Source organism: Oncorhynchus keta, chromosome 4, assembly GCF_023373465.1.
Source record: "Oncorhynchus keta strain PuntledgeMale-10-30-2019 chromosome 4, Oket_V2, whole genome shotgun sequence".
Lineage (NCBI taxonomy): Eukaryota > Metazoa > Chordata > Actinopteri > Salmoniformes > Salmonidae > Oncorhynchus > Oncorhynchus keta.
The window spans coordinates 82,950,269-82,966,120 of NC_068424.1; the positions used below are offsets into that span (position 1 = coordinate 82,950,269).

The 15,852-nt window shown below is 50.9% G+C and overlaps 1 protein-coding gene and 2 long non-coding RNA genes across 6 annotated transcripts in view; 2 read left to right on the forward strand and 1 right to left on the reverse strand.

Annotated features, from left to right (window-relative positions):
- The window catches only part of LOC127929689 (uncharacterized), a 1,705-nt gene extending 889 nt beyond the window's left edge, over nt 1-816 (forward strand). For 3 of the 4 annotated variants that reach the window (XR_008135799.1, XR_008135796.1, XR_008135800.1), the window contains exons 3-5: nt 1-92; nt 320-445; nt 529-816. The exon at nt 1-92 is cut by the window's left edge. This is a non-coding gene — a long non-coding RNA (uncharacterized LOC127929689). The remainder of the gene's footprint in view (nt 93-319; nt 446-528) is intronic. The other variant, XR_008135798.1, reaches the window with a different exon arrangement.
- LOC118381083 (catenin alpha-1-like) overlaps nt 1-15,852 on the reverse strand; it is a 270,529-nt gene that overhangs the window by 96,071 nt on the left and 158,606 nt on the right. The window contains 4 exon segments of the mRNA XM_052517805.1: nt 1,011-1,162; nt 4,963-5,163; nt 5,782-5,938; nt 14,216-14,308. Of these exon segments, the coding sequence (XP_052373765.1) occupies nt 1,011-1,162; nt 4,963-5,163; nt 5,782-5,938; nt 14,216-14,308 (603 nt within the window).
- On the forward strand, nt 1,217-4,692 carry LOC127929679 (uncharacterized). Its single transcript, XR_008135776.1, has 10 exons — nt 1,217-1,351; nt 1,639-1,700; nt 1,813-1,896; nt 2,065-2,148; nt 2,821-3,128; nt 3,407-3,462; nt 3,798-3,853; nt 3,994-4,049; nt 4,134-4,217; nt 4,274-4,692. It is a non-coding gene; the product is annotated as an uncharacterized LOC127929679 (long non-coding RNA).

Here is a 15,852-nt window from a genome sequence, read left to right on the forward strand (position 1 = left end):
ATGTCCAGGTAACCCTGACGGCTCTTCTCTCTCCTACTGTAAATGTCTAGGTAACCCTGATGGCTCTTCTCTCTCCTACTGTAAATGTCCAGGTAACCCTGACTGATCCTACCTACTGTAAATGTCCAGGTAACCCTGACTGATCCTACCTACTGTAAATGTCCAGGTAACCCTGACTGATCCTACCTACTGTAAATGTCCAGGTAACCCTGACTGATCCTACCTACTGTAAATGTCCAGGTAACCCTGACTGATCCTACCTACTGTAAATGTCCAGGTAACCCTGACGGCTCTTCTCTCTCCTACTGTAAATGTCCAGGTAACCCTGACGGCTCTTCTCTCTCCTACTGTAAATGTCTAGGTAACCCTGATGGCTCTTCTCTCTCCTACTGTAAATGTCCAGGTAACCCTGACGGCTCTTCTCTCTCCTACTGTAAATGTCTAGGTAACCCTGATGGCTCTTCTCTCCTACTGTAAATGTCTAGGTAACTCCTGATGGCTCTTCTCTCTCCTACTGTAAATGTCTAGGTAACCCTGATGGCTCTTCTCTCTCCTACTGTAAATGTCCAGGTAACCCTGACGGCTCTTCTCTCTCCTACTGTAAATGTCCAGGTAACCCTGACTGATCCTACCTACTGTAAATGTCCAGGTAACCCTGACTGATCCTACCTACTGTAAATGTCCAGGTAACCCTGACGGCTCTTCTCTCTCCTACTGTAAATGTCCAGGTAACCCTGACTGATCCTACCTACTGTAAATGTCCAGGTAATCCTGACTGATCCTACCTACTGTAAATGTCTAGGTAACCTTGACGGCTCTTCTCTCTCCTACTGTAAATGTCCAGGTAACCCTGACTGATTTCATTCATTTCTATACCATAAGCCATTTTAAGTGAAGGAGAAACAACATTGCACGGTGTCGTTAGCGTGTCGACTCACGTGATTACGACAACAGGATAAATAGGGCTCATTGAATAGCGCACTACGTGGTTGTCAAGCGTGTACACTCACCCGGATCATCAGCACGGCCTTGCGGATGTCGCGGACTCCATCGTAGACCAGACGGGAGGCATCGATGAACTCGTTCTCGTCCACGGGGAGTGTGGGGTTGGCACTCAGAGCCTCGACCGCTGCCTCCACCTGCTCCGTGAACCTGGGCATGACTGGTGGAGAAAGAAGGGATGAAATATGTCACGCAAAGAAGGCTAATCGGTGGAGGTGGCAGAAAGAAGGCTAATCGGTGGAGGTGGCAGAAAGAAGGCTAATCGGTGGAGGTGGCAGAAAGAAGGCTAATCGGTGGAGGTGGGAGAAAGAAGGCTAATCGGTGGAGGTGGGAGAAAGAAGGCTAATCGGTGGAGGTGGCAGAAAGAAGGCTAATCGGTGGAGGTGGGAGAAAGAAGGCTAATCGGTGGAGGTGGGAGAAAGAAGGCTAATCGGTGGAGGTGGGAGAAAGAAGGCTAATCAGTGGAGGTGGCAGAAAGAAGGCTAATCGGTGGAGGTGGCAGAAAGAAGGCTAATCGGTGGAGGTGGGAGAAAGAAGGCTAATCAGTGGAGGTGGGAGAAAGAAGGCTAATCAGTGGAGGTGGGAGAAAGAAGGCTAATCGGTGGAGGTGGCAGAAAGAAGGCTAATCGGGTGGAGGTGGAGGTGGCAGAAAGAAGGCTAATCGGTGGAGGTGGCAGAAAGAAGGCTAATCAGTGGAGGTGGCAGAAAGAAGGCTAATCGGTGGAGGTGGGAGAAAGAAGGCTAATCAGTGGAGGTGGGAGAAAGAAGGCTAATCAGTGGAGGTGGGAGAAAGAAGGCTAATCGGTGGAGGTGGCAGAAAGAAGGCTAATCGGTGGAGGTGGCAGAAAGAAGGCTAATCGGTGGAGGTGGCAGAAAGAAGGCTAATCGGTGGAGGTGGGAGAAAGAAGGCTAATCAGTGGAGGTGGGAGAAAGAAGGCTAATCAGTGGAGGTGGGAGAAAGAAGGCTAATCGGTGGAGGTGGCAGAAAGAAGGCTAATCGGTGGAGGTGGGAGAAAGAAGGCTAATCGGTGGAGGTGGCAGAAAGAAGGCTAATCAGTGGAGGTGGCAGAAAGAAGGCTAATCGGTGGAGGTGGGAGAAAGAAGGCTAATCAGTGGAGGTGGCAGAAAGAAGGCTAATCAGTGGAGGTGGGAGAAAGAAGGCTAATCAGTGGAGGTGGGAGAAAGAAGGCTAATCAGTGGAGGTGGGAGAAAGAAGGCTAATCAGTGGAGGTGGGAGAAAGAAGGCTAATCAGTGGAGGTGGGAGAAAGAAGGCTAATCAGTGGAGGTGGGAGAAAGAAGGCTAATCAGTGGAGGTGGGAGAAAGAAGGCTAATCAGTGGAGGTGGGAGAAAGAAGGCTAATCGGTGGAGGTGGCAGAAAGAAGGCTAATCGGTGGAGGTGGGAGAAAGAAGGCTAATCGGTGGAGGTGGGAGAAAGAAGGCTAATCAGTGGAGGTGGGAGAAAGAAGGTTAATCGGTGGAGGTGGGAGAAAGAAGGCTAATCGGTGGAGGTGGGAGAAAGAAGGCTAATCGGTGGAGGTGGGAGAAAGAAGGCTAATCGGTGGAGGTGGGAGAAAGAAGGCTAATCAGTGGAGGTGGCAGAAAGAAGGCTAATCGGTGGAGGTGGCAGAAAGAAGGCTAATCGGTGGAGGTGGGAGAAAGAAGGCTAATCGGTGGAGGTGGCAGAAAGAAGGCTAATCAGTGGAGGTGGGAGAAAGAAGGCTAATCAGTGGAGGTGGGAGAAAGAAGGCTAATCGGTGGAGGTGGCAGAAAGAAGGCTAATCGGTGGAGGTGGCAGAAAGAAGGCTAATCGGTGGAGGTGGGAGAAAGAAGGCTAATCGGTGGAGGTGGGAGAAAGAAGGCTAATCGGTGGAGGTGGCAGAAAGAAGGCTAATCGGTGGAGGTGGGAGAAAGAAGGCTAATCGGTGGAGGTGGCAGAAAGAAGGCTAATCGGTGGAGGTGGCAGAAAGAAGGCTAATCGGTGGAGGTGGCAGAAAGAAGGCTAATCAGTGGAGGTGGGAGAAAGAAGGCTAATCGGTGGAGGTGGCAGAAAGAAGGCTAATCGGTGGAGGTGGGAGAAAGAAGGCTAATCGGTGGAGGTGGCAGAAAGAAGGCTAATCAGTGGAGGTGGCAGAAAGAAGGCTAATCAGTGGAGGTGGCAGAAAGAAGGCTAATCGGTGGAGGTGGCAGAAAGAAGGCTAATCAGTGGAGGTGGGAGAAAGAAGGCTAATCAGTGGAGGTGGAGAAAGAAGGCTAATCAGTGGAGGTGGGAGAAAGAAGGCTAATCAGTGGAGGTGGGAGAAAGAAGGCTAATCAGTGGAGGTGGGAGAAAGAAGGCTAATCAGTGGAGGTGGGAGAAAGAAGGCTAATCAGTGGAGGTGGAGAAAGAAGGCTAATCAGTGGAGGTGGGAGAAAGAAGGCTAATCGGTGGAGGTGGGAGAAAGAAGGCTAATCGGTGGAGGTGGGAGAAAGAAGGCTAATCAGTGGAGGTGGGAGAAAGAAGGCTAATCAGTGGAGGTGGGAGAAAGAAGGTTAATCGGTGGAGGTGGGAGAAAGAAGGCTAATCGGTGGAGGTGGGAGAAAGAAGGCTAATCGGTGGAGGTGGGAGAAAGAAGGTTAATCGGTGGAGGTGGGAGAAAGAAGGCTAATCAGTGGAGGTGGCAGAAAGAAGGCTAATCGGTGGAGGTGGAGAAAGAAGGTTAATCGGTGGAGGTGGGAGAAAGAAGGCTAATCGGTGGAGGTGGGAGAAAGAAGGCTAATCAGTGGAGGTGGCAGAAAGAAGGCTAATCAGTGGAGGTGGCAGAAAGAAGGCTAATCGGTGGAGGTGGCAGAAAGAAGGCTAATCGGTGGAGGTGGGAGAAAGAAGGCTAATCAGTGGAGGTGGGAGAAAGAAGGCTAATCAGTGGAGGTGGGAGAAAGAAGGCTAATCGGTGGAGGTGGGAGAAAGAAGGCTAATCGGTGGAGGTGGGAGAAAGAAGGCTAATCGGTGGAGGTGGGAGAAAGAAGGCTAATCAGTGGAGGTGGCAGAAAGAAGGCTAATCGGTGGAGGTGGGAGAAAGAAGGCTAATCAGTGGAGGTGGGAGAAAGAAGGCTAATCAGTGGAGGTGGGAGAAAGAAGGCTAATCAGTGGAGGTGGGAGAAAGAAGGCTAATCGGTGGAGGTGGGAGAAAGAAGGCTAATCAGTGGAGGTGGCAGAAAGAAGGCTAATCGGTGGAGGTGGGAGAAAGAAGGCTAATCGGTGGAGGTGGGAGAAAGAAGGCTAATCGGTGGAGGTGGGAGAAAGAAGGTTAATCAGTGGAGGTGGGAGAAAGAAGGCTAATCGGTGGAGGTGGGAGAAAGAAGGCTAATCGGTGGAGGTGGGAGAAAGAAGGCTAATCGGTGGAGGTGGGAGAAAGAAGGTTAATCGGTGGAGGTGGCAGAAAGAAGGCTAATCAGTGGAGGTGGCAGAAAGAAGGCTAATCAAATGTGCAATGCTGTATCTATTGAACCCAGCAAAACAGCAGAATGACCGGTCTCAACGCACTCAAAACGATACTGGTCACCAACGGGCGACTCAGCCAAACAGATGAGGTGCTACTCAGTCACACACACACACACAGTCACACACACACACACACAGAGTCACACAGAGAGGGGAGAGGGGTGAGCGGGAGAGGGGTGAGCGGGAGAGGGGTGAGGAGAGAGCGGGAGGGGGAACGGGACAGGGGGAGAGGAGAGAGGGAGGGGGAACGGGACAGGGGACAGGAGAGAGTTGGGAGTAGGGGAACGGGTCCATCAGGGGGAGAGGACCAGAGCGGGCGGGGGAACGGGACAGGGGGAGAGGAGAGACATCAGGAGGGGGAACGGGACACTTGTTCACGGGGAGAGGAGAATCACCCAGTGGAGGGGGAACGGGATTAGGGACAGAGGAGGTGGGGAGAATCTCAAGTGCCACCGGTAGAGACAGAGAGACAGATGTTACCTGTGTTGGTGAGTAGCTTGGTGGCCTCCAGAACCTTCTCTGTATAGACTCCAGGTTCATAGTTGTCCATCTCACACGTGACCACATGGACCACTCTGGCGGCGCGGCCACGGATGGCGCCGGCCGTGCGGTCCAACCCGTCCACATCCTTCTCCTGCAGCGCTATCACACACTTGTTCACGTCCTCCAAAATGTGGTTCTCTGGACAGGAAGAATCACCCAGTGTTTATTCATAGAGGGACGATTAGAGACACATGGCTTGACAGAAAGTGGGTTCTGAATCTCAACTCCTACAGAACAAACAGCAGGAGAGGAATCAGAACGCGTCATGTGGTAAACTAAACCCCCGAGCTCGCTGGCGACCCTACGGAAACTATCTTCCAGACGGGCTGTTTTCTCCCTCTTCATGTCAGATAAGGTTTTAAGTATATTTTTTGATATTACAAAACTACCTTTGACCATATATAATATTACAAAACTACCTTTGACCATATATAATATTACAAAACTACCTTTGACCATATATAATATTACAAAACTACCTTTGACCATATATAATATTAAAAAACTACCTTTGACCATATATAATATTAAAAAACTACCTTTGACCATATATAATATTAAAAAACTACCTTTGACCATATATAATATTAAAAAACTACCTTTGACCATATATAATATTAAAAAACTACCTTTGACCATATATAATATTACATTCTCGCAAAGCACACACACAAGAGAATATTCTCAAAGTGAATATGTATTGGCATGCAAATGAGATGAGCCCTGAAAAGAAAGCTCCGCCCCCTTCCTACTCACCGGACACACAGAGAAAGTCGTCGATGCTGGTGATGTCATCGACGGCATCAGTGAGAACGCGGACCTGTTTCTCCCAGGACTCTTTGAAGAGGTCCATGTTGTCCTGGGCAACCTTACTGTTGGGCTTGGCAGCTAGAGCCAGCGCCGCGTTAATCACCTGTTACAGAGCATTCACACCAATTACTACAGCAGGTAGTAACATGACACTTCCTTATCCATCAGACCAACACACGCACGCACGCACGCACACACACACACACACACACACACACACACACACACACACACACACACAGACACACACACACACACACACACACACAGAGACCAACACACACACACACACACACACAGACGGACAACACACACACACACACACACACACAGAGACACACACACACACACACACACACACACACACACACACACAGAGAGAGACCAACACACACACACACAGAGAGAGACTAACACACACACAGAGAGACTAACACACACACAGAGAGACTAAGACACACACACACACACACACACAGAGACCAACACACACACACAGAGACCAACACACACACACACACACAGAGACCAACACACACACACAGAGACAAACACACACACACACACACACAGAGACAACACACACACACACACACACACACAGAGACAAACACACACACACAGAGACAGAAACACACACACACACACAGAGACACACACACACACAGAGACAAACACACACACACACAGAGACCAGACAACACACACACACACAGAAAGACAAACACACACACACAGAAAGACCAACACACACAGAGACAGAGAGAGACCAACACACACAGACACGCAGAGAGAGAGAGAGAGAGAGAGAGAGAGAGAGAGAGACAGACAGAGACCAACACACAGAGTGAGAGAGACCAACACACAGACAGAGAGACCAACACACAGAGAGAGAGAGTAACCAACACACAGAGAGAGAGAGACCAACACACAGAGAGAGAGAGACCAACACACACAGAGAGAGAGACCAACACACAGAGACACAGAGACCAACACACACAGAGAGAGAGAGAGAGACAACACACACACAGACCACACACAGAGAGACCAACACACACACAGAGAGACACAGAGACCAACACACACACAGAGAGAGAGACCAACACACACACAGACAGAGAGACCAACACACACACACAGAGAGACCAACACACACAGACAAACAGAGACCAACACACACAGAGAGAGAGAGAGACCAACACACACAGAGAGAGAGAGAGAGACCAACACACACAGAGAGAGAGAGAGACCAACACACACAGAGAGAGAGAGACCAACACACACAGAGAGAGAGACCAACACACACAGAGACAGAGAGAGACCAACACACACAGAGACCACACACACAGAGACCAACACACACAGAGACCAACACACACACAGAGACCAACACACACACAGAGACCAACACACACAGAGACCAACACACACAGAGACCAACACACACAGAGACCAAACACACACACACACACACACACACACACAGAGAGACCACACACACACAGAGAGAGACCAACACACACAGAGACCAACACACACACACACAGAGAGAGACCAACACACACAGAGACCAACACACACACACACAGAGACCAACACACACACACACACAGAGACCAACACACACAGACAAACCAACACACACACAGACAAACCAACACACGCACACACAGACCAACACACACTGTGTTTGGCACCACACACACAGACCAGAACACACACACACTCACACACAGACCAACACACACACACTCACACACAGACCAACACACACACACAGACCAACACACACACACAGACCAACACACACACACACACACAGACCAACACACACACACACACACAGACCAACACACACACACACACACAGACCACACACACACACACACACACACCCACACACACACACACACACACACACACACACACACACACACACACACAGAGAGACCAACACACACACAGAGAGACCAACACACACACAGACCAACACACCACACACAGACCAACACACCACACACAGACCAACACACACCACACACAGACCAACACACACACACACAGACCCACCACACACGCACACACAGACCAACACACACACACTCACACACAGGGACCACTGTGTTTTGGCACACACACACACTACCCACCACACACACAGACCAACACACACACACTCACACACAGACCCACACACACACACACAGACCAACACACACACACAGACCACACACACACACACAGAGACACACACACACACAGACCAACACAAGACCACACACACACAGACCAACACACACACACACAGACCAACACACACACACACAGACAAACACACACACACACACACACACACACACACACACACACACACACACACACACACACACACACACACACACAGAGACCAACACACACACACACACACACACAGAGAGAGACGAGAAACACACACACACAGAGAGACTAACACACACACAGAGAGACTAACACACACACAGAGAGAGACTAACACACACACAGACACAGAGACCAACACACACACACACACAGAGACCAACACACACAGAGACAGAGAGGAACACACACACACAGAGACAAACACACACACACACAGACACAGAGACAAACACACACACACACACAGAGACAAACACACACACACAGAGACAAACACACACACACACAGAGACAAACACACACACACAGAGACAAACACACACACACACAGAGACCGAGACAAACACACACACACAGAAAGACAAACACACAGAGAGAGAGAAAGACCAACACACAGAGAGAGAGAGGAGACCAACACACAGAGAGAGAGAGACCAACACACAGAGAGAGAGAGACCAACACACCAGAGAGAGAGAGAGAGAGAAGAGAGAGAGAGAGAGAGAGAGAGAGAGAGAGAGAGAGAGACCAACACACAGAGTTTTGAGAGAGACCAACACACAGAGAGAGAGAGACCAACACACAGAGAGAGAGAGAGAGACCAACACACAGAGGAGAGAGACCAACACACACACAGAGAGAGAGAGACTAACACACACACAGAGAGAGAGAGACCAACGACACAGAGAGAGAGGAGACCAACACACCACCCACTGTGTTTTGGCAGGGTTTACCCCCCACCCACTGTGTTTTGGCAGGGTTTACCCCCCACCCACTGTGTTTTGGCAGGGTTTACCCCCCACCCACTGTGTTTTGGCAGGGTTTACCCCCACCCACTGTGTTTTGGCAGGGTTTACCCCCACCCACTGTGTTTTGGTAGGGTTTACCCCCACCCACTGTGTTTTGGCAGGGTTTACCCCCACCCACTGTGTTTTGGCAGGGTTTACCCCCACCCACTGTGTTTTGGCAGGGTTTACCCCCACCCACTGTGTTTTGGTAGGGTTTACCCCCACCCACTGTGTTTTGGCAGGGTTTACCCCCCACCCACTGTGTTTTGGTAGGGTTTACCCCCCACCCACTGTGTTTTGGCAGGGTTTACCCCCCACCCACTGTGTTTTGGCAGGGTTTACCCCCCACCCACTGTGTTTTGGCAGGGTTTACCCCCCACCCACTGTGTTTTGGTAGGGTTTACCCCCCACCCACTGTGTTTTGGCAGGGTTTACCCCCCACCCACTGTGTTTTGGCAGGGTTTACCCCCCACCCACTGTGTTTTGGCAGGGTTTACCCCCCACCCACTGTGTTTTGGCAGGGTTTACCCCCACCCACTGTGTTTTGGCAGGGTTTACCCCCACCCACTGTGTTTTGGCAGGGTTTACCCCCCACCCACTGTGTTTTGGCAGGGTTTACCCCCCACCCACTGTGTTTTGGCAGGGTTTACCCACCACCAACTGTGTTTTGGCAGGGTTTACCCCCCACCAACTGTGTTTTGGCAGGGTTTACCCCCCACCCACTGTGTTTTGGCAGGGTTTACCCCCCACCCACCGTGTTTTGGCAGGGTTTACCCACCACCAACTGTGTTTTGGCAGGGTTTACCCCCCACCAACTGTGTTTTGGCAACAGTATTCACTAATTGATGAATAGGAGAGATTCACTGGGAAAAGGGTGAATGAGCAACAGCTTGTTTTCTTGAGGAAATACATGTGGTGAGATTCAAGCTGAGGATGAATGGGAGTCATTAGGTGAGATTAAAGAGTCAGAGAAAGAGGGGAAGAGGCGGGAGTCAGAGAGACAGAGAGAGAGAGAGACAGAGAGGAAGAGGCGAGAGAGAGACAGAGAGGAAGAGGCGAGAGAGAGACAGAGAGGAAGAGAGAGAGAAAGAGAGAGAGGAAGAGGAGAGGGTGAGAGAGGAAGAGGCGAAACAGACAGAGAGCGAGACTGACAGAGAGAGAGACAGAGAGACGAGAGAGCGAAAGAGAGAGAGCGAGAGACAGAGAGAGCGAGACCAGAGAGAGCGAGACCAGAGAGAGCGAGACCGAGAGAGCGAGAGACAGACACAGAGAGCGAGAGACAGACACAGAGAGCGAGAGACAGACACAGAGAGCGAGAGACAGACACAGAGAGCGAGAGACAGACACAGAGAGCGAGAGACAGACACAGAGAGCGAGAGACAGACACAGAGAGCGAGAGACAGACACAGAGAGCAGAGAGACAGAGAGCGAGAGACAGACACAGAGAGCGAGAGACAGACACAGAGAGCGAGAGACAGACACAGAGAGCGAGAGACAGACACAGAGAGCGAGAGACAGACACAGAGAGCGAGAGACAGACACAGAGAGCGAGAGACAGACACAGACAGACCCGCCCTGCTGCTGAACCAGACCCGCCCTGCTGCTGAACCAGCCGACCCGCCCAGAGGAGACAGACAGACAGACACAGAGACAGCCGAGAGCCTGCTGACACAGACAGAGAGCCGACCCGCCCTGAGACACAGACAGAGAGCGAGACACAGACAGAGAGCGAGACACAGACAGAGAGCGAGACCAGACAGACAGAGAGCGAGACACAGACAGAGAGCGAGACAGACAGAGAGCGAGGACACAGAGAGCGAGACACAGAGAGTGAGACACAGAGAGCTGAGACAGAGAGTGAGACAGAGAGTGAGACAGAGAGTGAGACAGAGAGTGAGACAGAGAGTGAGACAGAGACAGAGACAGAGAGAGAGAGAGAGAGAGAGAGAGGAAGAGGCGGAAGAGAGAGACAGAGAGCCCCCTGCTGGGAGCAGACTAGTAGGGAGAGGTTTGTCAGGGTTTGAGGGACCCGCCCTGCTGCTGGACCAGCCGACCCGCCCTGCTGCTGAACCAGCCGACCCGCCCTGCTGCTGGACCAGCCGACCCGCCCTGCTGCTGGACCAGCCGACCCCGCCCTGCTGCTGGACCAGCCGACCCGCCCTGCTGCTGCTGGACCAGCCGACCCGCCCTGCTGCTGGACCAGCCGACCCGCCCTGCTGCTGGACCAGCCGACCCGCCCTGCTGCTGGACCAGCCGACCCGCCCTGCTGCTGGACCAGCCGACCCGCCCTGCTGCTGGACCAGCCGACCCGCCCTGCTGCTGGACCAGCCGACCCGCCCTGCTGCTGGACCAGCCGACCCGCCCTGCTGCTGGACCAGCCGACCCGCCCTGCTGCTGGACCAGCCGACCCGCCCTGCTGCTGGACCAGCCGACCCGCCCTGCTAAAGGACCAGCCGACCCGCCCTGCTGCTGGACCAGCCGACCCGCCCCCTGCTAAAGGACCAGCCGACCCGCCCTGCTGCTGGACCAGCCGACCCGCCCGTGGCAGTAATGAGTGATTTTATTGGAGGTGCTGAAGGTGGAATACAGTTAGATATATTGGGTGGAATAAACACATAGATGTGCATAGACGGCAGTAATGACGAAAGTTGCTCTGTGAAACTCAATATTTTGACATAACGTTTGGCAATCTGGTTAATGGGACCTCTTTCTGAAAGTCAGATGAGATCCTGTCTCAACTGGGAGCGGGACGGGCTGTAGGTCGGATGGAAATGAAGGTTGGCAGAGCTAGCTATATGATTCCAAAACCAAAGCCTCCAGACACTGGAGGTTTCAGCAATATGACTGGTAGACTTACAGGGGGTTGGCTAGCTGTAGGGCTGGCACAGCTGAGGGGAGAGAAGGGGCCTTTAAGGTGTTAAGTGTTGGCAGGGATGTGGGGGGGAATGGGGGGCTGGAAGTGTGAAGTGTTGGCAGCTTGACAGGGCTATGGGGCTGGAGAGAGAGAGAAAGGAGAGAGAGAAAGGAGAGGGCGAGAGAGAGAGAGAGAGAGGAAAGGAGAGAGGAGAGAGAAAGGGATGGAGAGAGAAAGGAGATGAGAGAGAGAAAGGAGAACCAAGGAGAGAGAAAGAAGAGCTAAAGGAGAGAGAGAAAGAAGAGCTAAAGGAGAGAGAGAAAGAAGAGCTAAAGGAGAGCGAAAAAGGAGAGCGGAGAGCGAGAAAGGAGAGAGAAAAGGAGAGCGAGAAAGGAGAGAGCTAAAGGAGAGCGAGAAAGGAGAGAGCTAAAGGAGAGCGAGAAAGAGAGGAGAGCTAAAGGAGAGCGAGAAAGAAAGCGAGAGAGCGAGAAAGGAAGGAGAGAGCTAAAGGAAAGCGAGAAAGGAGAGCGAGAAAGGAGAGAGCGAGAAAGGAGAGAGCTAAAGGACAGCGAGAAAGGAGAGAGCTAAAGGAGAGAGAGAGAGAGAGAGAGAGAAATGAGAGAAAGAGAGCGAGAAAGAGAGAGAGAGAGAGAGAAAGGAGAGCTGAAGAGAGAGAGAGCTAAACGAGAGAAAGAGAGAGAGAGCTGAGAGAGAGAGAGAGAGAAAGGAGAGCTGAAAGAGAGAGAGAGAGAGAGAGAGAGAGAAAGGAGAGCTGCGAGAGAGAGAGAGAGAAAGGAGAGCTGCGAGAGAGAAAGGAGAGAGAGAGAGAAAGGAGAGCTGCGAGAGAGAGAAAGGAGAGCTGCGAAAGAAAGGAGCTGCGAAAGGAGAGAGCTAAAGGAGAGCTGCGAGAGAGAAAGGAGAGCTGCGAGAGAGAAAGAGAGAGAGAGAGAGAAAGGAGAGCTGCGAGAGAGAAAGAGAGAGAGAAAGAGAGAGAGAGAGAAAGGAGAGCTGCGAGAGAGAAAGAGAGCGAGAGAGAAAGGAGAGCTGCGAGAGAGAAAGGAGAGCTGCGAGAGAGAAAGGAGAGCTGCGAGAGAGAAAGGAGAGCTGCGAGAGAGAAAGGAGAGCTGCGAGAGAAAGAGAGAGAGAGAAAGGAGAGCTGAGAGAGAGAGAGAGAGAGAGAGAAAGGAGAGCTGAGAGAGAGAGAGAGAGAGAAAGGAGAGCTGCGAGAGAGAAAGGAGAGAGAGAGAGAGAAAGGAGAGCTGCGAGAGAGAAAGGAGAGAGAGAGAAAGGAGAGCTGCGAGAGAGAAAGAGAGAGAGAGAGAGAGAGAGAGAGAAAGGAGAGCTGCGAGAGAGAAAGGAGAGAGAGAGAGAAAGGAGAGCTGCGAGAGAAAGGAGAGCTGCGAGAGAGAAAGGAGAGCTGCGAGAGAGAAAGGAGAGCTGCGAGAAAGGAGAGCGAGAGAGAAAGGAGAGCTGCGAGAAAGGAGAGCGAGAAAGGAGAGCGAGAAAGGAGAGCTGAGAGAGAGAAAGCAGAGCGAGAGAAAGCAGAGCGAGAGAGAAAGCGAGAGAGAAAGGAGAGCTGCGAGAGAGAAAGGAGAGCGAGAGAGAAAGAGAGCGAGAGAGAAAGGAGAGCTGCGAGAGAGAAAAGAGCGAGAGAGAAAGAGCGAGAGAGAAAGCGAGAGAGAAAGGAGAGCGAGAGAGAAAGCAGAGCGAGAGAGAAAGGAAAGCAGAGCGAGAGAGAAAGGAGAGAGAGAGAAAGCAGAGCGAGAGAGAGAAAGCAGAGCGAGAGAGAGAAAAGAGAGAGAGAGAAAGGAGAGCGAGAGAGAGAAAGCAGAGAGAGAGAGAGAAAGCAGAGCGAGAGAGAGAGAGAAAGCAGAGAGCTACGAGAGAGAGAGAGAGAGAAAGCAGAGCGAGAGAGAGAGAAAGCAGAGAGAGAGAGAGAGAAAGCAGAGAGAGAGAGAGAGAAAGCAGAGCTGCGAGAGAGAGAGAGAGAGAAAGGAGAGCTGCGAGAGAGAGAGAGAGAGAGAAAGCGAGAGAGAGAGAGAGCGAGAGAGAGAGAAAGCAGAGAGAGAGAGAGAAAGGAGAGCGAGAGAGAGAAAGGAGAGCGAGAGAGAGAAAGGAGAGGAGAGAGAGAAAGGAGAGCGAGAGAGAAAGGAGAGCGAGAGAGAGAAAGGAGAGCGAGAGAGAGAAAGAGAAAGAGAGCGAGAGAGAGAAAGGAGAGCGAGAGAGAGAAAGGAGAGCGAGAGAGAGAGAAAGGAGAGCGAGAGAGAGAAAAGAAAGCTAGAAAAGAAAAGAGAGAGAGAGAGAGAGAGAAGAGAGAGAGAGAAGAGAGACCGGCAGGTACCTGGGGGCAGAGTGTCTCCAGCTGGGAAGCAGCCATACGGACCAGCTTGACTCCCTCCTCATTATTACAGATGGAGCAGGCCAGGTTGGCCACCTAGACGCAGGAACAGACAGTCAGACTCACACCTACATACACACTGCACAGCACTATAGACATTTACTGTCTCCATCTCATCACACAGACAGTCAGCTTCTGATTATACACAGCATGTAGCTAGAAAACAAACAACAGACTCCCACTCACATCCACAGACCGCATGGTCAGCGTTTCCCCTAGATTCATTTAGCAGAGGAATCTTTGACACCACTCCTAAAAACGAATTATAAAAATATATAATTTGCTTATTTATTTTATGGGGGCAGTAAAACACAGTCAGTGTAAGCTTAAGACTAAACCCAGATGTGTGTAGAAAGTATAATGGACCTATAAATTCATAAAAAATATAATCTTTAAGAACTAACAATTAATTTTTCCCATTTTGTTAGGATGCATTTATTCTAAAATTGATTACTGAACTGTTTTTTCCCCCTGATCTACACACAATACTCCATAATGACATCACAATACTCCATAATGACATCACAATACGCCATAATGACATCACAATACTCCATAATGACATCACAATACTCCATAATGACAAATGACAAAAACATAGCAAAAACATTTTAGAAAACATTTGCAAATATATTGCATATGTATTACAAAAAAAACTGAAATCACATTTACATAAGTAGTCAGAACCTTTACTCAGCACTTTGTTGAAGAACCTTTGGCAGTGATTACAGCCTCCAGTCTTCTTGGGTACGACGCTACAAGCTTGGCACACCTGTATTTGGGGAGTTTCTCCCATTCTTCTCTGCAGATCCTCTCAAGCTCTGTCAGGTTGGATGGGGAGCGTCGCTGCACAGCCATTTTCAGGTCTCTCCAGAGATGTTTGATCGGGTTCAAGTCCGGACTCTGGCTGGGCAACTGAAGGACATTCAGAGTTGTACCGAAGCCACTCCTGCGTTGTCTTGGCTGTGTGCTTCGAGTCGTTGTCCTGTTGGAAGGTGAACCTTCACCCCAGTCTGAGGTCCTAAGAGCTCTGAAGCAGGATTAGCTCCGCTCATCTTTTTCTTGATCCTGACTAGTCTCCCAGCCACCACGGCTTCACCGTTGGGATGGTGCCAGGTTTCCTTCAGGCCAACGACTTCAATCTTGATTTCAACAGACCAGATCATCATCTTGTTTCTCATGGTCAGAATCCTTTAGGTGCCTTTTGGCTAACTCCTAGCAGGCTGTCATGTGACTTTTACTGAGGAGTGGCTTCCGTCTGGCCACTCTACCATAAAGGCGTGATTGGTGGAGTGCTGCAGAGATAGTTTTCCTTCTGGAAGGTTCTCCCATCTCCAGAGAGGAACTCTGGAGCTCTGTTAGAGTGACCTATCACCTCGAAGACCAAGGCCCTTCTCGCCTGATTTCTCAGTTTGTGCCTCGACACAATCCTGTCTCGGAACTCTACGGACAATTCCTTTGACCTCACGTCTTCGTTTTTTGCTCTGACGTGCACCTGTCAACTGTGGGACCTTATATAGACAGGTGTGTGCCTTTCCAAAATCATGTCCGATCAATTGAATTTTACCACAGGTTGGACT